Source organism: Ammospiza nelsoni, chromosome 12 (genome assembly GCF_027579445.1).
Source record: "Ammospiza nelsoni isolate bAmmNel1 chromosome 12, bAmmNel1.pri, whole genome shotgun sequence".
Lineage (NCBI taxonomy): Eukaryota > Metazoa > Chordata > Aves > Passeriformes > Passerellidae > Ammospiza > Ammospiza nelsoni.
In genome coordinates, this window is record NC_080644.1 from 7353929 (window position 1) to 7373299 (window position 19371).

Below are 19371 nucleotides of genomic sequence, written 5' to 3' on the forward strand. Positions count from 1 at the left end.
TGGGAAAGGAGAGAGGGTGGGAGGAGAAGGAGGGAGGAGGTGCTGGCAGGGGGCCCGGGGCTGCCTGTGCTGGGCCCGCTCCTGGGGAAGGTGGTGCCAGTCTCGGCGGTACCAGCTGCTCCAGCGGGCGCTCCGGGGCTGTCCCAGTGCCATCAGCCTCTGGGTGGCCCCTGTGTGCTGTCTATCCCTGGGTGGCCATCGCTCCCAATGCCGTCCATCCCTGGGTGCCCACCAGTCCTAGCACAGTCTTCTGCCATCCCAAGGGCTCCCTGGTGGCCACCGTGGGAGAGCAGCCCCTGACTCCCCCATCTCACTCTGCACAGCAACGCTGCCCTTTGTGAGGACTCCCAAGCCAGGCTGGGATTCAGAAAGGGGCAGAAAGCTGTGCTGTGCCAGGCTGGGATGCAGGGGGGTGTGTGGGCACACTGCCTTGCGCTGCCCATCGTGCCTGCTCTGGGAACAGCAGCTGCAGGGAGAGGGCAGCATCCCGGGCAGGAGGCCAAGCCCGCAGAGAGGGGCTCCCAGGAGGCTTTTCCCATCGGAAACACGGAACTATGAATCACCCCGCTCCTGAAATAGATTTCTTTTAGTTAAAATATAAAATTTAAAAGACATTTTAAAAAAATAATTTAAAGACTTGTGTTTTAATCCCTGCTGTGCTCCTGTCTCCTGCTCATGGCTCAGATCTAAACGGGGGGCAGCACCACTTCACTGTGCTCAAATCTTCACCAATTTTTGCCCCTCAGCAGACTCTCATCCTGGCGAGGATGAGGAGGAGGAGAAGGCTTGGTGGCACAGCCGAGCTGCCAGTGCCTCGGAGTATTTGTGAGGAAAACACGCAAAATTTCGGCCAATTTCCCAGCAGAGCCTGGTCCCAGTCCAGCGCGTGGGGAGAATTTGCTGCCATTTATAGGGAATTTTACAGAAGGCTGTTTGCTCACGGCTGGGCTGGGAGCAGTCAGGGGGAGCCTCAAGAACAGGGGTGCAGATCCTTGGAAAAGGGTGAAGGGCAGGAAAACCCTGGGCGGCGCAGGACCCGCTCGGGGCGATGGCACCGGGAGCTGCCGCCTCCCCGCTGATGCTCCGGGGGGTTGCGGCAAACCGGGGGCTTTTCCCTCCTCGGGCGTTGGTTCCCTGCCCGTGACCCAGCGAGGGCCGGGCCCAGCCGGGGCGGCGGCGCGGGGCTGTGCCCTTCTCCGGGCACCGGGCAGCTCTGCCCTTCTCCGGGCACCGGGGCACCGGGGCGGGGCCGGCTTCAGCGCCGCTACGCGTGACGCACATCCGCTCGGTAAGGGGACGTGTCGGTGCGGACCGCGGTGGGAGCCGCCGCCATGGAGGAGCCCGCGGCGCACAACGGCAGCGCCGCCGGGGCCGCGCCCGGGGCCGGGACCCCCGCCCGCCCGCCCGCCACCCCCGAGGGCATGGCGCTGGCCTACGGCAGCCTCGTCCTCATGGCGCTGCTGCCCATCTTCTTCGGGGCGCTGCGCTCCGTCAGCTGCGCCAAGAGCAAGGTACCCCCGCGGCTCGGGGCAGCCGGGCCTATGGGCCGAGCCCCTCCCCAAGGGTCCCCTCCGGGCGCCCCGGTCACTGCCCCGTTCAGCTGTCCCGGACCGGCAGCTGCATGTGCCCGGCTCCGGCCCTGGTTCTGGAGACGCAGGGAGCTCCGGGGAGAGAGTTGGCTTCCCCCGGGGCTTCTCCAGCCACTCCTCAGCGCCCCGATAAATTCACGTGCTGCAAAACACAAGCGTCCCTTGTCCCTCCTCAGGAGGAGCTGTGCGGGGGGACTCGAGTATGGCTGTGCCCCGCGGCCCTGGGGCTGGTCCCGGGGTGCCCTCCTGCCTGTACACCCTGTTCTGTCCCGGTATTCCTCTCGCCGTTCTCTGCATTTCATACCAGGGACTTCTATGCCAACAGTTGGGCTGCTGTAGCTCAGGAGGAAGGACTGGTTTACACGGTCTGATCTATTACTATTTTTAAAATCTCCTTGTGTGCCCTTAAGCCTCATATCAGAGGTTTCAGGTGATCTTGGGGGGCTTCTGGCAGCCCAGGCAGTGGGGGGCTCTGAGCAAAGCCCAGCCGTGGTTCAGGGTGGGGGCTCTCATCCCTCACTCTGCAGGGAGCAGCAGGAATTTGGGCACAGCGTGACAATTGCCGTGGCCAGGATAAGCTGCACGAGGGCTTTTGAGGTGCCCTGGATCTGTGCTGGCCGCAGGTGTCTGCCTGAGTGAGATTAGATCTGTGAGCAGCAGCCAGCTGGGCTTGGAGCGGGCAGGGAACAGGCAGAAAACAGGCACCCCTCTGCCTCCTCTGAAAGCTGAAGGTCTCCCATGGGAAATGGCTTGAAAGGGGCTGGTTGACATGGTGCAAAGATGGCTTGGAAGGGGATTATAAATTTGGGGCTTTTGAGCACGAGAAGTGTCCCAAGAGCAAGGTGAGGATGAGAAGGTGGCTGGAGAGAGCCTCGTGCACGGGGTGATCACAGATGGTGGCACAGATGGGGCTGGCTGGGCGTGAGCGGTGAGGGAGCCCAGCTTCCCTCTGGGCAGAGGAGAATAGAACAACGCTAGAACAGGATTTTTTTCCTTCTCCAGGAGGAGAAAAGCAGTAAAATTTGGCTGCCCTGGGAAGGACAAGTGCAAGGTTTGTGTTTTCCAGCTCAGGCTCTGCCTCTGACACAGCCTCACCTCCGGATATAGCAGGGGCCAGTGGGTGTTTTGTCCCTCCCAAGATCACTATGGAGTGTTGTGTCTGTTCCCCCCTGCTCAGGTGTGAAACTAGGGCAGGGCTGATCCATTCCTGTTCTGTCCTTCTCTCCCCAGAACTCCTCGGAGATGCCAGAGACCATTACCAGCCGAGACGCTGCTCGCTTTCCCATCGTTGCCAGTTGCACCCTCCTGGGGCTCTACCTCTTCTTTAAAGTGAGTGAAGGGCACTGGAGCTGGGGCAGGACATCCTCCTGCCTGGCAGGAGCTCCCATAATGGGGTGACTCTGGTTTTGGCCCTTAGTGTTGGGACAGAAGGTGTGAGGCTGCACAGATCGAGCTCTTCGGTGTCACCGTGCCGAGGACGTCAGTTCTTGCCTGAATTGTCACAGCTTGGGGGAAATCAGAGCCTGTTTGTGCACAGGTTGTTTCTGGAGAGCTGCCGAGGAGCAAATAGCCCTGAGCTCTTCCTGCCTCTGTGGGCCAAGCTGACAGGGCACAGGCTGGAGCCAGAGGGTGCCAGGGTCTCTGAGGGGCAGATGCTGCTGGCTCTGTGTTGTGTTCCATGCTGTGCTCCTGGAGCCATCTCAGCTGCAGGCATGGGGGAGCCCCTGTGTGATCAGGTGAAGACTTAAAGATGTTCAGAGCAGTCAGATGACCTGAAAAAATGGATGGGAGCTCTCAGCAGCTTGTGCTTTTGGTGGTGTGGAGAAGATGTCTTGGCCTCAAGCACCTTGGGCTGCCCATGCAGGTCTGGCACATGGCTGAGCTCCCAGAGGGGTCTGGGGAGCTGCAGCACAGAGTGGTCCTGTGGGCATGGCAGCTTCCAAGCTGCGCTGTTTTGAGATCCCTGCAAGGTGCCAAGGTGCTCCTGCCTGGCCAGGAGGTGAGCGTTAAGGTGCAGAGGGTTTAGGTGCAGTTCAGTCCCTTCTCTGTCAGTAGCTGTGTGCCATGTGCTCTCCAATTCCAGCATCCCCCTTCTAGGAGGGCACAGAGGACCCCAGGATCCCTCCACACTGGTTTATAGGGGTGTGATTCAGCAGGGGAGTGTGTCACTTGGAGGGCAGGAGTTTTAGTAATGCCCTGTTTGATTAGGGCAGGGGATGCTGCTGCTCCCCTGGCCCTGGGCAGCCCCTGGGAGCAGTGCCTCTCTCCCTGCTCTGCAGGGGAAGCTCTGGCCTCCTTTCTGCAGCACTGGAGTTATTTTTTGACCTGAGCAGCTCACAGATGCGCTACAGCTCAGGGGCCCATTGTGCTTGTTCTTTGAGCACATGGCTATTTCCAACATAGTCTCCTTCAGCATGCAGGAATTTGGGTTAATCTAGCTATTCTTCTTATTTCCCTGGAGGAGCACTGACACAGCAGCTGCCAACAGGAGCATGAGGATGGGAGGATGCTGTGGTTACTAACCCCTCTGTGGTTTTGTCTTGCAGATATTCTCTCAAGAGTACATCAATCTTCTGCTTTCCATGTATTTCTTTGTGCTGGGGATCCTGGCCCTGTCCCACACTATCAGGTACAGCACAAGGATGGGTGTGACTGGGGCAGGGCTACCTAAAGCTTCATTTTATTGGGAGAGTTTTAGAGCACCGCTGCCCTGCAGCAGAGCCAGGTCTTTGGGGTATTTGCCCAACCTATTAGGGAGCTGTCCCTTGGTGGTGGGAGCCAAAGCCCTGCGGGTCCTGGGAAGCCAGCATCCCATACACCAGCACTGGAACAAGGCAAACTCACCCTGAGGAACTTCTCTGGCTCAGAATCACAGAATCAGAATATCCTGAGTTGCAAGGGATCCACAAGGATCAAGTCCAACTTCTGACCCTCCACAGGACAACTCCAAAAATCCCACCATGTTCCTGAGAATGTTTTCCAAACAGTTCTTGAAATCTGGCAGGCTCAGGGCCATGACCACTTCCCTGAGGAGTCTGTAACAGTGCCCAGCCACCTTCTGGGTGAAGAGCCTTTTCTTTATATCCAGCTTAAACCCCTCTTGGCACAGTCCTTGCTGCCCTGCCGAGAGGAAAGCACAGCAGCACCCTTACTGGGATGGGTGACCCAGGCAGCTGGAGCTCCTGGTAGTGTCCCTGGCCTCTCATGGCCATGTGTGGTACGAGATGTTGAAAGCTCAGACTGTTTCAGTAACTGAAAAAGTTGAACTGGTTTCCTGTTTGGTGAGCTCTGTGGCGTTGGGGACCAGATGCTTTCCCTAGACTGGTGCTGGGCAAGGGCTTTGCTCTGCTCTTGGCTCTGCAGCAGAGCCAGGCAGTGGTGGCACAGCCACTGCTGGGTACCCAGAGGGTTGCTGGGGGGCATAGGGCATTTGCTGGGGTCTGGGGTGGCTCCTCCTTTATTGTGGGCAATGCTCTGTTTTCTTGCCTGGAGGATTTGGGGGACTGTCACGTGTTGCCAGATCAGATCTCTGTGCAGGATGAGTTGCTGTGGCTCCTGGCAGTCCCTGATGGAGCAGATGGTGTTTCCCCTCTTGGGAGGGGGTGTGGGGCCCCTCAACCACAGAGGTGCTGGGCAGCTTGTGGGGTTTCTGTCGAACTGCCCTTCTCTACACCTCTCGTTTCAGCCCCATGATGAACAGATTCTTCCCTGCAAATTTCCCCAACAAACAGTACCAGCTCCTCTTCACCCAGGGCTCCGGGGAGAGCAAGGAGGGTACGTTGGCTTTCCTGTCTTTCAGGGGAGCCTGAATGTTTTCTGCCTTTACTGTTCCTTTTTTTTTTTTTTTTTTCCTTTTTTGGTCTTATTACTCTCAGCCCATTGAAACAACCTTCTCAAAGGCTCGCCTCTTGCTCCCCACTGGGCTTCCATAGCCACTGTGAGCCCCACGTGTCCCTGCAGAGCTGGGCTGGCACTCTGTGCTGCCTCTGCCTGGCAGGGAGAGCCCAGAAACACCTCCCAGAGTGCTGTGGGGATGGAGCTGTGGCTGTCGTTAAATGCACAGCTTTTATTTAAGCCCCTTGGAAAGCATAGGCCTGACTGTTTGTGCTGCCTTATCTGGGCCAGATCTTTACACTGGCAGAAGATGCTTTGATAAGTATCCTGCCCTGTAGTAGCTTTACTGATAAGGGAGTATTTCTGGTGATACCATCAGGAGTTAACTGGCACAGGAAGAAGGAGAAGATTTGTCTCTCCCTGCCTTAGGCAGTGCCTGAATCCAATTTCCTTATTGACAGCAGGAACGTGGATGGTGTCCATGTGCAGAGTCTGGCTGAAGGAGAAGGTCTGAGCTTTGCAGAGCCCCCTGCTCATTCCCAGGCAGTTCACACATGTGTACCACGGGTACAGTCCCCTTGTTTGGGACAGAGCACTGAGCTCTGGGCTCCCCAGCTGTGGAATCACTCATCTCAGCCCTGTGTGGGAAGGGGAGCTCCCAGCCTGCCCCAAGTCTGACTTCTCTGTTTTCTTGCAGAAATAGTGAATTATGAGTTTGACACCAAGGATCTCGTGTGCCTGGCCTTGAGCAGTGTTGTGGGGGTCTGGTACCTGCTGAGGAAGGTAAGTGAGGCACAGCTGGGGGCTGGGCTGGATCAGACACTGACTCATTTCCATGCAGGGTGGGGGTTCCATGTACAGCAGGACCCAGATCTCCTTTTCCTCTCCTTCTCAGCACTGGATTGCCAACAATCTCTTCGGGCTGGCATTCTCCCTCAATGGGGTGGAGCTGCTGCACCTGAACAACGTCAGCACTGGCTGCATCTTGCTTGGGGGCCTCTTCATCTACGATGTGTTCTGGGTAAGCAGGAGCATTCTGCAGGCCACTGGTGGAAGTGTGTGCCTGGCATTCTGCCTTTCTGGAGGCACCACGCTGGCTGGACACACACTTGGAGTCACAATTTTTGGTTTCTCAGCCCAGAGGGTGTGGCAGGGTTGATGACAGAATCCACAGAGGCAGAATGTGGCTCATCAAGTGTGTTTTCTTTTATTCTCTCACTCAGAGAGCCCAGGGCTGGCAGGGACCTCATCAGAGCTATTGTGGGGTACTCAGTGTGTGTCATATCTGGTCCTGTATTCCCAACTATGGTCTCCCCAAGGCCTGACAGCTGTTGGGTGGGTTGGAGGCTGCTCTGGGGCATGCTCAGCCTGCCTGTATGAGCTGTGCCTTGGCTCTGTCATCTGCTGGTTTCCTTAGTGTCCTTCTGTTCTCTTGCACAGAGGACCAGACCCTGGAATACCTCCAGTCCCTTCTCCTCAGCCAGTGCTGCACCCTAACTTTTTCATTTTGAGGTTTTCCTTATTTCTTGCAGTGCATTTGAGCTGCTTTTGTAGAGGAAAGGGGGTGGGGAAGGCAGGAATGCAGTCGTGTGCTCTGCTCCATGCATGAGAGAATGCTTCTCCTTGTAATGTCTGTGTTCCCCAGCCCTTCCTGCTGCCTCCACCTTCTGAATCACCATGTTTCCAAATGTCTGAGAGCCTTGTATACACTGAGGTCTGTCCAGCAGCTCTGCAGCTGCCTGTGTAATCCCTCCATATTTATGCCTGGCTACTGTGGGTTGTTTTGTCCTTGACTGGTGGTGCCTCTGTTTCCCAGGCTCGTTAACAGTCTGGGCTCTGTGGTTTTTTAGCCTGTGGGCCACTTCCTGTGCAGCTCTCAGCTGGAGAGGCTCAGCCTTCTGCCTTAGTACACCTGGTGCCCCAGGCCCTGCTTAGTGTGTGAGTGTCTTCCCAGTGCTTTGGGGACACTGAGTGCACCCCTCTGCTCTCCACTTGCTGGCTGTGTCTCACCTTGGCTTCCCCATGGATCAGAGTAGTGCTGGAGACTTAGGGAAGGGCTGCCTTGAAGTGGAGGCCCTGGTACTGTGCCCCTCTGCAGGAGCTGGTCACTTGGATCTTGGCATGGATTCAATCATAGTGGCAATCCCAGGAGGGTTTCAAGGAGGAATGAGATCTCAATGGGTTGATGCTGTTGCCCCCACATAACTGGGGGATACACATGATGCTTTTCCCTGATCCCAGTGTCGAGTCCTGTCACTCCATGGCAGTGCTCAGAACTTGCTGCACCTTATGGGAGTTAATCTGATTCTTTAAGATTTCCCTTTAATCCAAAGCCCCAGGATTTTGCTCACCCAGTGCTAACCAGCACCTGTTTTTGTGCCTGCTGGACTGGAGGCTTAGAGATGGCAAGGTGCAGAGATCAGAGTGGCTGCCCTCAGTGTTTACAGTCCACCCCCAAATGCTGCCAGTATTTACAGCAGACAGGGCCATGCAAGTAAATGACCTCAGAGCAAACTGCAGCTCATCTGACACTTGCCCCTGTCCCAGCTGGCAGCTCCTGCCCTCCAATTGGATGTTACATGGAGCTGACTGATTAAAGCTGAACTGAAGAGGTGCAGGGCTGGTGGTGGGCAGCAGCTCTGCCATGTGAGTGCTGTCCCCATGCTGCTCTGAGAGCAGGACAGCCGTGAAGCAGCCACCTCCCCCAGACTATGGGCTTGCTTGCAGGGCTCCTGTGCCCACATTTTGGCAGGTCAGTGGCTATTTTCTGCCACTCCTGGCCCTGGGGTGAGGCTGTGAGCTGAGCATTGTGTGTGTGTGTTCCTGTGCAGCTGTGGTCACCTTGGTCTCCTTCTGCTCTAGGTCTTTGGCACCAACGTGATGGTGACAGTTGCCAAATCGTTTGAGGCCCCAATAAAACGTGAGTAGATCTTCTCTGTGTGCTGGGGTCCTTTTTGCTGCAAGCCCTGCCCCATGCACCCTCCACCTCTGGGGACAGTTCAGGCTGGGATGTGTGCAGGAACATTCCCTGCTAGTGACCCCTCCTCCCTGTCACTGGTCAGCCTCAAGCCAGGGCAGGTCTCTGGAAAGGGATGGTTTGCAGTGCCCTGCTCTGTCTGGGTCACTCTGTATCTTTGGAGTGTGCAATTCCAACCTACTTACAGAAACAGTCCATACCAAATTAAAAAAAAAAAAAAAAAAACAACAAAACAAAAAACAGAAAAACCCCACAGAGCCCCAAAACAGCAGAAGGGCTGAACTGGTGCTGTTGTGGTGAATGCCGTAGTTTGGTTCCTGGTTTCTTGTTCTGGAATTGTCCCAGAAAGAGCAAGGAAAGCTACAGGGAAGGAGGGTGCTGAGGGCAGGGACAGGTCCCTTGCCCTGCTCTGGTCCCTGTTTGCCAGGCCCGGTGGGGCTGGGGTCTGCTCAGTGGGGACAGTCCCCTCACTGTTCCTCACTCTGCTCCTGCAGTGGTTTTCCCTCAGGACCTGCTGGAGAAGGGGCTGGACGCCGACAACTTCGCCATGCTGGGACTGGGAGACATTGTCATTCCGGGTGAGGACAGGAGAGGGGGAGGACGGGTCTGGGGTCTCCTTTCAGGGGGCTGCGGGGAGCCGAGCAGTGCCTGGCTGTGCCCTCGGCCGGGCGCGGTGTCCCGGTGTGTCAGGAGTGTCCCCGCAGGTCCCGGAGTGTCCCGGTGTGTCGGGAGTGTCCCCGCAGGTCCCGGAGTGTCCCGGTGTGCTGGCCGTGTCCCCGCAGGTCCGGGCGCTGTCCCGGTGCCGCGTGCCACGAGAGGGCACTGTCACCCCGAGCACGGCACCGCGCGCCGCGGCTCCTGCCCTGCCTCCCTCAGCCCGCCCTGCCCCTCCAGCCCCTCGCCGTCCCTTCCCTGCCCCTCCAGCCCCTCGCCGTCCCTTCCCTGCCCCTCCGGCCCCTCGCCGTCCCTTCCCTGCCCCTCCGGCCCCTCGCCGTCCCTTCCCTGCCCCTCTGGCCCCTCGCCGTCCCTGCCCTGCTCCTCTGTCCCTCCTGTGCCACTTGCAGCCCCTCACTGTTTCCTTCTCCCTGCAGGGATCTTCATTGCCTTGCTGCTGCGGTTTGATATCAGGTGAGCAGGCAGCAGGGAAGGGTCTCTGGCAGGTTGGATCTTGCAGCATATTTGAGCTGCTTTTGTCGAGGAAAAAAGGGAAGGGGAAGCCAGGAGTGCAGTCGTGTGCTCCCTTCTGGAGTTGGGTGTGGAGACACACCAGGGGTGTAAGGAAAAGCTCTTGGAAGAGGGAGCTGGCTCTGTGGGTATGTCCTGAGCACTGGGGTTAGTGGTTGAGTTCAAGCATAGGGATGGGGACCAGGACAGCAGCACACAGCAGCCCCCCAGAGCCTCAGCAGCTCCCTGGAACCAAGGAGTGCAGGGCAGTGACAGTGTGGGAAAGAACCAGGAGTGCTGGCACCTGGGAATGCTTATGTGGATGCAGATGGCTGCCTGGCAGTGCTGGCTGCCTCCAGGTCCCACTGATGTTGGAGGAAGCAGCTCCTTCCCACGCAGGGAAGCTGCACCTCCAGCTGGGCTGCAGCAGTTGCCCCACACTGAAAGGCTCTGGGGAGCAGGGTGCTCTGTGACCGTGGTGGTGTGGCCCCACTCCTGCTGCTCTTGCACAGACCAGAGGGTCTGTGCCAGCTCTTCCAGGTGTTACCACCCACATCCTGCCTGCACCTGCTGAGAATCCCAGTTCCTGCAGCCTGCCCCATGATAAAATAGTAACTGCTGAGAGCCAGGGACAGGCTTCACCAAGACAATGGGACCTGCTCCCTGGGTCCTAGCCCTAATTCCTCCCTTCCCAGTTGCCATCCAGCAACAATCACTTGCCTTCTTCCCTTCCCCAGCCCCTCACCTGGGTATTACTGCCTTCAGTCCCAGGGGCTGCACAGGCAGAGCATTGCTCTGCACACTCCATTGTGGTGGGAGATGCCCAGGAGCACCAGGCCAATTGCATTTTGGCCACTGACATTCCAGACCAGAGGTCATTGAGCTCTTCCCTTTCCCTACAGCCTGAAGAAGAACACGCACACGTATTTCTACACCAGCTTTGTGGCCTACATCTTTGGGCTGGGCCTCACCATATTCATCATGCACATCTTCAAGCATGCCCAGGTGAGCTCCACCCTGCTGCCTCCTGTGGATGCACATCCAAGTGGGTCAGGCCAGCTTGGCCACAAAGTTCCTACATCCTGCCAGAAAAAAGTGGATTTATTTCTTCTCTTGGCTTTGATTTTCTAGTGCTTGTCTGTACCTTTCCCTTCCCAAAGCTCCTGTGCCCAGCTGGGACAGAGCCTGCTTGGGGCAAGGCTCCTTGTTTCCAACAGCAGCCCCTCAGCCAGGGGCCCTGTGTTTTTTGGCTCTTTAGCAAAGCTGCCCTGAGCACCAGGGCTGTGCTGCAGGGGGCTCTGGGAGCCCATACACTGTGGTCTGCACAGGGGCTCTCAGTGTGTTCATGGCCCACTGGGACCTCACAGTGAAGATTTTCACAGAATCCCGGAATGGTTTGGAAAGGGACCTCAGAGACCATCTTGTTTCAACTCCCCTGCCATGGGCAGAGACACCAACCACTAGACCAATCTGCTTCACGCCCTGTTCCAGCCTGGCCTTGAACAATTCCAGGCACTGAACATCCACAGCTTCTCTGGGCAGCTTGTGCCAGGATCTCACCACCCTCACGGGAAAGAATTTCCTCCTAGTATCCAATCCAGCTTCATGCTGCTGCAGCTCTAACTTAGCTCTTGGAGCTGCTTTTTGGGGTGTTAGCTCCCTGTGTAGCCGAAGGGATGCAGGATTGTGGGTGCAGAGGGGACAAGGCCATGAGCTCACCTTGCACTCTTCCCTCAGGGTGATTTGTGGTTTGGTTTAACAATTGTTTTCCTTCCCCACAGCCTGCGCTGCTCTACCTGGTCCCTGCCTGCATTGGATTCCCGCTTCTGGTGGCCTTGGCAAAGGGAGAAGTAACTGAAATGTTCAGGTGAGCCTCAGCTGCCCTTGGAGCTGTTTTGCCGGCGGGCGGGAGCCCGTGAAGCGTGCAGATGTTCCCACGGCCGGGCACAGCTGGAGGGACGGGTTCATGTGGGCACGCTCTGGGTGTGCCCCGGCTCGTGCGTGGGTGGAGGGAACTGAGCTGTGTTGGGACACGCCGGGCCTGGCTGCAGCCCCTCCCAGGAGCTGTGCTCTGCTACCAGCAGGCAGCACCTGGGATTGCCTTACGCCCCAGTGACAGACTCTTCCCATGAGCTGGCAGGCAGGGGAGGGTGGGACTGCACACCTGGTGTGGAGATACTTGGTCATTGTGTCCCAGGGGCTGTGGGTGGGGAGATACGGAGCCAGAGCAGGCTGTGAGAGCAGCCAAGGCTGGTTGGAGCACATCCCAACCTCCCCAACTGGGCACAGTCTCCTGGTTTGTAGTATTCTCCCTGCCCCAGAGATTGTGGGTACAGAGGAGGGGGGACTGGGCTGTTGTGCTCAGCTGTTCTTGGAGCCTGCCCAGGCTGTCAGTGGGCAGCTCTGGCCTCCTGCCTGGGAGCTGTTTCTCTGTCATGCTGGAGACTTGGTGGTGGCTCAGCACAGTAATGATGGTTGATGCAGAGGAGGGAGGGGAACATCCTAAAGCAGGGCAGTGTACCCTCCAGCCTCCCCAGTGCCCCAGTCTGGGGAGTGTTCCTGAGCTCCCAGCCTCCTCAGAGGGAAACTGGAAGCCAGCTGTCCTCCCTCCCCTCCCCTCCCCTGGGAGATGCAGGTATGCATGTTCCCAGCGGCTCTCAGCTGGGCCGTCCCCAGCCCTGCCGCACCTGCCCCTCCTTTGATGTTTGCTTCTGACAATCGCTGCTGCAGGCACTGAGTGTCCTGGGATCGTCCTTCCTGTGCACCTGGGATCCTGCAGCCGCTTTCCCCAGTGCTGTGACTCACCAGCTGACAGCAGCAGCAGCTCCTGCCAGGAAACTGGGGAGAGATGAACTGTGAGGCTGGGCCCACTGGGCAGCAAGGAGCGCAGGGAGCCTGGCAGCCAGGGGCCAGTGCCCTCCCAGAGCAGTAGCACAAGCTGCTCCAGCAGCAAAGTGTTGCCAGGGCAAGAGCAGGATGCTGGAGGGTTGCAAACTTGATGGCCCCAGGGGGCCAGACCTCCCTTGAAGTGGCTCCAGTTGCAGGCAGAGGAAGTGGGATTCGGAGAGACCAATGCCTGGAGGGCAGTGGCTCCCACCGCAGGAATCCCACCAGGTGTAGGTTGCTCTGCTGTGGTGCTTTGGTGTGCCCTGATCCTCCTTGGAGCTGTCAGTTCCTCTGGCCTCTGCCTGCACATGGTGTCTCACAGCAGTGAGGGTCTGCAGGCAGGGTGGGAGTGAGCAGGTCTGTGCTGCAGGCCCAGGGAAGGGGTGCTGGTGGAGCAGAGGTCGGTGACATTGGGATCAGTTCCATGGCTCTCAGCCTTGCCAAACCTCCCTAGGCTGGGCAGGAAGCTCCCTCAGCAGTAGAAACCCATCCTGCTCCCCACATCTGCTGTGGGAACGCTGTCCTCGAGTGGCAGGACGGGGTCTGCTGCATCTCTCTGTCACCTGCCCAGTCACTGGGCTGCTCCCCTGCCACCTCCCCACTGCCCAGGCTTGCTCTCCCTAGGTTCTGGCTGCCTGGCTCTGCTCATGCCAGTGGGAGCTGTCTTATCCCTGAGTTTCAGTGCTCACTTTTCCATGCTGCAGCCCTGTCCTGGAGTCTGCAGGCAAGGAGAGGCCAGGGGGTGCCAGCAGGTGAAGGGGGATGCCAGGCTTCCTGCACAGGGCGGTGCATTCTCGGCGCTCTCACTCCAAAACTCTTCTGCTTTTTCTCTCTCCTCCCCTCCCCTCCTTTCTGTCCTTGTCTTTTCCCTTCCTGCTTCCTCTCTCTCCTGCAGCTATGAATCCTCTGCTGAAATCTTGCCTCACACACCAAGACTTACCCACTTCCCCACGGTGTCTGGCTCACCGGCCAGCCTGGCTGATTCCATGCAGCAGAAACTGTCCTGTCCCCGCCGACGCCGGCAGCAGAGCCCCAGTGCCATGTAGCACTGCCACCAGGGCCCCTTATCTGTCGCTCTGGCCAGGTAGGGACAGTCCTGGCTCTCCCTGGCCCAAGCTCTCCCTATTCCCAGCTCCCCTCACTCTGTGGGCAGAGGCTGGAGCTGTTGCTGTGCTGCTGTGGGCCGGCTTCTCTCCCATTCTGAGAGAGAACACTGGGAAGGGCAAAAAGATTTGACATCCCAGACTTTGTCCTTTCTGCTTGGAGCAGCATTCCCATCTCCTCAGCCAGAGCCCTGGGGCCACTGCTGGAGGGGGTTTGCAGCCAGAAGAGTGAGACCCTGGGAGGGAACGCTGCTGTTGGTCTTGCTGCAGTTCCCCTGTTAACCGGCCCCGCTGGCACCAGTGCTCAGCCAAGGAAAGCATGTGCTATCCAGGATATCCAGTAGTGCTCTTGGGAGCAAGGACAGATCCCTGGGCACAGAGCTGGCCCCTGGCTGGGTCCACCCTACCCTTGGAGGTGTCTTGGGGGGATGCAGCCCTCATCTCCCTGCCTGGGCTCTGCCCCATGGGGCTTCCTGTGCTGGGTGCTGATGGCTGGAGCCCACCTTGTCCTCAACAGCAGCAGGGCAGAAGCTGAGGCCACAGGCTGGGCTGTCCCCATGTGGCACAGGGCTCTGTCCCCAGGGAAGAGCTGGCCCCACTCATGTCCCTCTTGTCCCCAGCTACGAGGAGAGCTCAACCCCCAAGGAGGCAGCAGGAGCTTCCAAAGAAGAGCCAACAGACGCCTCCAAGAAGGAGAAGTGACCTTGCCTGTGGGCTGTGCCTGGTGCTGCTGGGCTGGGGCCCTTCAAGACCCTTTGCAAGTGACAGACGACGAAACAATTGTGCAAGAGCATCGTGTTGTGTGTGTCGGAGCAGCCACCCAGGTGGGGTATCGATGTATGCCGGTTTTTAAATTTTGTATTGTGCATTTGCTTTCTCTCATATTAAACCATATTGAAGGAAGGAGTGCTGGTGTGGCCGTGCCCCTGCTCAGCCAGCACTGGGATTGGCATCAGTTTACCTGCCTTCTCCCACTGGAGCTGGTGGCTATTGTCTGGCTGTTTCCAAGTGACCAAGTGACCGTCCCCTTCCCCCTCCCACTTCTCTGGCACCAGGCCTTCCCCCAGCCTGGCGCCTGCTCTGCAATACCCAGATTTAGGGCTGGAGCCACTGAGCCCTGTGTGGGTTTGAGCTGGGATCTGGCCCCAGAGAAGGGTGGCTCATCAGGGATTGGGATGCAGGAGCCCCACAGGATGGGAATGTGCTCTCCCTCAGCTGCTGGGGTGCTCAGTGAGCTGAAGCTAATGCCCCATAGCCTGGAGGAGCAGAAATGGGAGAGGTAAGAGTGGGTAACCTCAAACCCAGCCCTGGAGCAGGGTGAAGACAGTATGGATTGTCCCCCAGCCTTGCAGGGAGCCAGGCACAATCCTGCACCCTTTAGGGCTGGGATGGGCAGAGAATGCTGGTGCAGGCATGGGGGCTGGAGGGGCTGCAGGCAGGGGCAGCTCCAGCATCCACCGCAGCTTCCACTGGGACCAGCTGCCCTGTGTCCTGCAGCACTGGCAGTGTCCTCCCTACCCCTCCTGGAGGGCCACATGTGGAGGATCGTGCATCCCTTCGGCCATGCCCACTGCCAGAATAAATAGAAAGTGTTTGCTGGCTTGGCAGCTCCTCCACAAAAGCCGTATTGAACCATTATTCCCTGCGCCGGCTGCGAGCACTAAAAGTGGCGCCTCGCGTTCTGCCATCTAATGACCCTTCGCAGGCTCCTACAGATGTTTTCTATGACTTACAGCTCCTTTTCCAACAGCCCTGTCCGCAAAAACAAGAGGGGCCACTTTAATTCCAATTAAATACCTCCAGCTAAGCAAACAGTGTGCAGCAGGGTCTGGGTACAGCACGGCCGCCAGGCCCAGCCCACCGAGTCACTGAGTCTAGACTCCAGATGTGATTTCACCAGCCTCCAGTGTTCCATGGAGAAGGACTTGGGCTCTGCCGTGGGGTGCAGGACCCTTCCCTCAGTCAGGACCCCACTCCCCCGCCTGGTGTGTCCCTTGGTGTGCGGCTGGCACTGTGTCCTCCCTGGCTGTGAGTGGTAGGAGCTGCATCCCCGTGCAGCCTCCAGAGGCCCCAAGAGGGCAGGAGCAGCCTGGGGGGTGCACAGGGTACCCCTGGTGCCACCATCACCCTCCTGCCCTGCAGAGCTCCCAGCAGCTCCTGCCTGCTGTAGGTGTGGTGGAAGCATGGCCGAGAGCTTTCCCAGGGCTGCAGGGAGCGGAAGGGCTGGGAAGGGGAGAGCAGGGTCACCCCTCACCCTGCCTGGCCGATGAGCCGGGGCCGGCCGGGAGGAAGGAAATGTGCTGGGCCCTGCAAGGAGCCGCTGCTGGAGCCGGCACTCGGCGCTCCTGGGTTCCCTCACCCGCTGCACCTGGGCCTGTGGCACCTCCGGTCCTGGCAGGGCTGAGGCCACTCGGCTCCGCTGTGTCTGCGCCGCTGCTGGGCCAGGTCCCCTCTCGGCAGGGTCCCTCCGGCCCGGTGGGGGCTGCGGAAACGGGGATGTGCCGGCTCCAGCAGGAAACCTTTGTCCACTCAACTGCGCCCAGCTCGGGCAGGGGCCAGTGCTGCCTGTTCTGCTGCCAGCACATGTGGGGTTTGGGATGATCATCGCCCACCCACTCACCCATGGCACCTCATGGCAGGGTTGTAGATGCCCCTTAGCCAGGGGAGCTCATGGGCTCACACCCCTTGTGCCAAGCTCCCACCAGGAATTGCAGTGGGGTGGGATGAGCTGAGCTGGAGGTGCACAGGGTGCAAACACCAGGCAAGGGGAGGGTGGTTTCATGTTTTGGGAGTGCTGGTGCCTGGTGTGAGGGGGGACACATCAGGGCTGCTCGTCTTTAGAGCGCTGTGGAGCCTCCCCACCTCAGCAGGGTTTCAGCTGAGTGATGATGGGTGATGGGTGCTGCAGTTGTACCTCATGCTCTACCATGCAGGGTGGGAGGTGCTTTGCTGTGATGGTGGGTGCTGGTGGTGAGAGCTGGGGTCCCATGGAGTGGTGGGGTCTGGTGGTGGGAGCTGGGGTCCCATGGAGTGGTGGGTGCTGGAGGTGAGCTCCGGGGTCCCCTGGAGTGGTGGGTGCTGGAGGTGAGCTCTGGGGTCCTGTGGAGTGGTGGGTGCTGGTGGTGGGAGCTGGGGTCCTGTGTGATGATGGCTACTGACAGTGGCGCCCGGCCGGCGGCTGCGAGCAGGGAGAGGAAGCAGCCCAAGGCAGCCCCAGTCCCGGTCGGCCGGCGAGGAGGGGCAGGAAGCTGGAATAAATCCCAGGAAGGGCTGCCTGGCTCCAGCTGGTCTGGGCTGCGGCGGATGGAAGCTGGGAACGGGAAGGGAGAAGGCGGGAGGGGAATGCGCAGGGGCTTTCTCAGGCCTCGGCCCCGCTCCAGCTGTGCCGGCGGCCCCGGCACATCTGCAACCCTGGCTCAGCAGTGTCGTGCGGACGTGGGGGGGTGGAAGCTCTGTGTAGCCTCAGGGGTGACCTGCGGATGGCACCGGGAGAGGGGATCTGGCTGGAGCCCAACCCAGCCAGTTTGGGAGCCCTGGTCACTGCTGGGGCCCAGCCTGACCTGCGGTGTCCGTGCTGCCTTCCAGCCCTGCGTGCCGGAGTGTGGGGCTGGGTGCTGCCGCTTCTGGGGTGCCGCCTGTCCCCCATTCCCCCTCACAGCAGCACAGGCAGCCCCCCGGCCCCTCGGCGGCCTGGCCGGCCGTGCCCTGTGTGGTCCCGGCGGGGCGGGGGCGGCCGGGGGCTTTGATGTGCTCGGCTGCCGGGCAACCCCTGCTCAGCGCAAAGCAGCCGCCCCCCGGCTGCCCCCCCGGCCGGGCTGAGCCCCGCCAGCACCATATGGCCGAGGCTGCTGTTACCGCGCCGTGAGCCCCGTTCCCAGAATTGAGATGGAAATGAAGCTCTGTGTTCTGCCGGACAACACTGCTGCGCCGGCCGGCTCGCCGTGCCAGGCCGGGACCCCGCGGCCAGCTGTGGCCAAGGCAGCGTCCCGGTGCCACGCTGGCAGCCCCGAGCCCCGCACCCCATCCCCAGCACCCCAACACGCACAGGGATGGGGTGAGGGTGTCCCGCTCTCGGGGCATCCAGTGGGCTGGAGCAGCTGGAGTGGCTGTGCCAGGCTGGCTGTGCCCTGTGTGCCGTGACACCCACCACGACCACGAAATGTGTCCCCGTCCTTGTCCCCCGCGCCGCTCGGGGTGGCCGGTGGCAGGGGCGCGGGGTCCGGCTCGTCCTGGCATTGTTGGCGGCGCAGCTGGCGGTGGCGGCGGCCGGCCGGCGGCCCTGAAAGACATTCCTGTGCACAATGTCCCCGGCCTCCCGCCGCGGCCCGGCCACTGCCGCCAGATGGGGGCTAATTAGCAGCTTTGAGAGCCGCGGTGGGAACCGGGCAGCACCGGGCCCTCCGCCGAGCCCTGAATGGAGGGGGCGACCCCAGCGCCGTGCCCACCCTGGGAACCGCCACCGCACCAGGCTGGGGACACAGGGAGGAGGGACAGAGGGAGGGACAGGGGGATCCAGCTCCCCCCAGCCAGGCTGGCAGGGCTGGAGTTCATGCATGCTCTCCAGGATTGCTGCCCGCCCCAAAAGAGGAAGAAGAGGGGAGGCCTTCAGCTCCCGAATGCCTGGGGACGTGCGGCAGGGTCTGGCCCTCCCAGCCCAACCCCATAAAGGGCTGGGAGAGCTGTGCTGGGATTTGGGCACACATATTGGTGTGCAAGGCAGGGTGTACGTGTGCATGAGCGTGCATGTGTGTACACGTGTGTGTGTGTACCTGTATGTGCGTCCATCCGCGTGTGCCTCTGTTGTGTGCAGGTACTTGTGGCTGTGTTTGGTCTGCACAGGGTTGTGTATGCGTGTGAACGCTCCTGTGCACATATTTGGGTATGTCCCACACATATCTGTGTGTGCAAGCACGTGTGTGTCCACACCTTTGTGTGCACACGCACACCCACCCTGCGTGTCGGTGTGAGCACACACCCGGGAGTGTCTGAGGCTCGGCTTTCCCTCCCTTTCCACACCGTTCCGTGCTGCTCGGGGTGTGCCGGGGTCTCGCTCGGGGGCCCTCCCCGGGCGCTGCCTGCCCTTCCCGCAGGTGCGGGGTAATTAGCAGGAACGCTAATTACAGCCCGGACCAGAAACCCTTCGGGGCAAGGACCGGCTGCCTCGCACAGTAGCGGGACCTCAACGGGTTTCTCCCGCGGCAGAACCGTGCTCGCAGCCCCGCGCTGCCCCACGCACCCAGCGCTCGAACCTCTGCCCGCCCCTCGGGTGGTCCCGGACCTGACGCCCCCCGCCCCAGGGGCCGCCACCGAGCAGCTCTGCGGAGGTTTGAGCCCCGGGAGAGAGGGGGAACGGGGAACTCCGAACTTGGGCCGGGGGGCGCGGAGCTGTCCCCTGTGGGGATGCCCGTATGCCTGTGCCACCGTGGGGCCCCGGTGTCCTCGTGGGGGTGCAGATGTCCCCCGGGGGTCCCTGTGATTCCTGTAAGGTCCCGGTGGCCGTATCCACGAGAGCATGCCGGTGCCGGTGTCTCCGTGGGGTGCCGGTGTCCCGGTGGGGATGGCGCTGTCTCCGTGGGGGTCCCGGTGCCCCCCGTAGGGGCTGCAGGTGTGTGGCCCCGCCCCGCCCCCGTCGCCATGGGCACCGCCCGCCCGGCGCCGCGCTGACAGCGCGCGGCGTTTTATGAATGGGTGACGTCACGAGCCTGGCGTCTCACGGTCTGAGCCGCCGCGGGGCGGGGGGGCCGCGGGGAGAGCGGGGGGGCCGAGCCCGGAGGGGCACCGGGGGCCTGGAGGGGACACGGAGCGAGCGGGGAGCCCG

General features: G+C 60.2%; 1 protein-coding gene across 2 annotated transcripts; it reads left to right on the forward strand.

The window, feature by feature from the left end:
* The first annotated feature begins 1298 nt into the window (after positions 1–1298).
* Positions 1299–14456, forward strand: HM13 (histocompatibility minor 13). 2 transcript variants are annotated; one of them, XM_059480678.1, is made up of 13 exons: positions 1299–1511; positions 2820–2918; positions 4136–4218; positions 5275–5363; positions 6121–6206; positions 6319–6444; positions 8286–8343; positions 8895–8978; positions 9492–9528; positions 10467–10569; positions 11346–11431; positions 13346–13534; positions 14174–14456. In XM_059480678.1, the coding sequence occupies exons 1-12, from the start codon at positions 1332–1334 to the stop codon at positions 13494–13496; spliced, it is 1182 nt and encodes a 393-aa protein (XP_059336661.1). In that variant the 5' UTR covers positions 1299–1331; the 3' UTR covers positions 13497–13534; positions 14174–14456. The 2 variants fall into 2 exon arrangements, with proteins under 2 accessions (XP_059336661.1, XP_059336662.1); XM_059480679.1 differs by lacking the exon at positions 13346–13534.
* The last annotated feature ends 4915 nt before the right edge of the window (positions 14457–19371 follow it).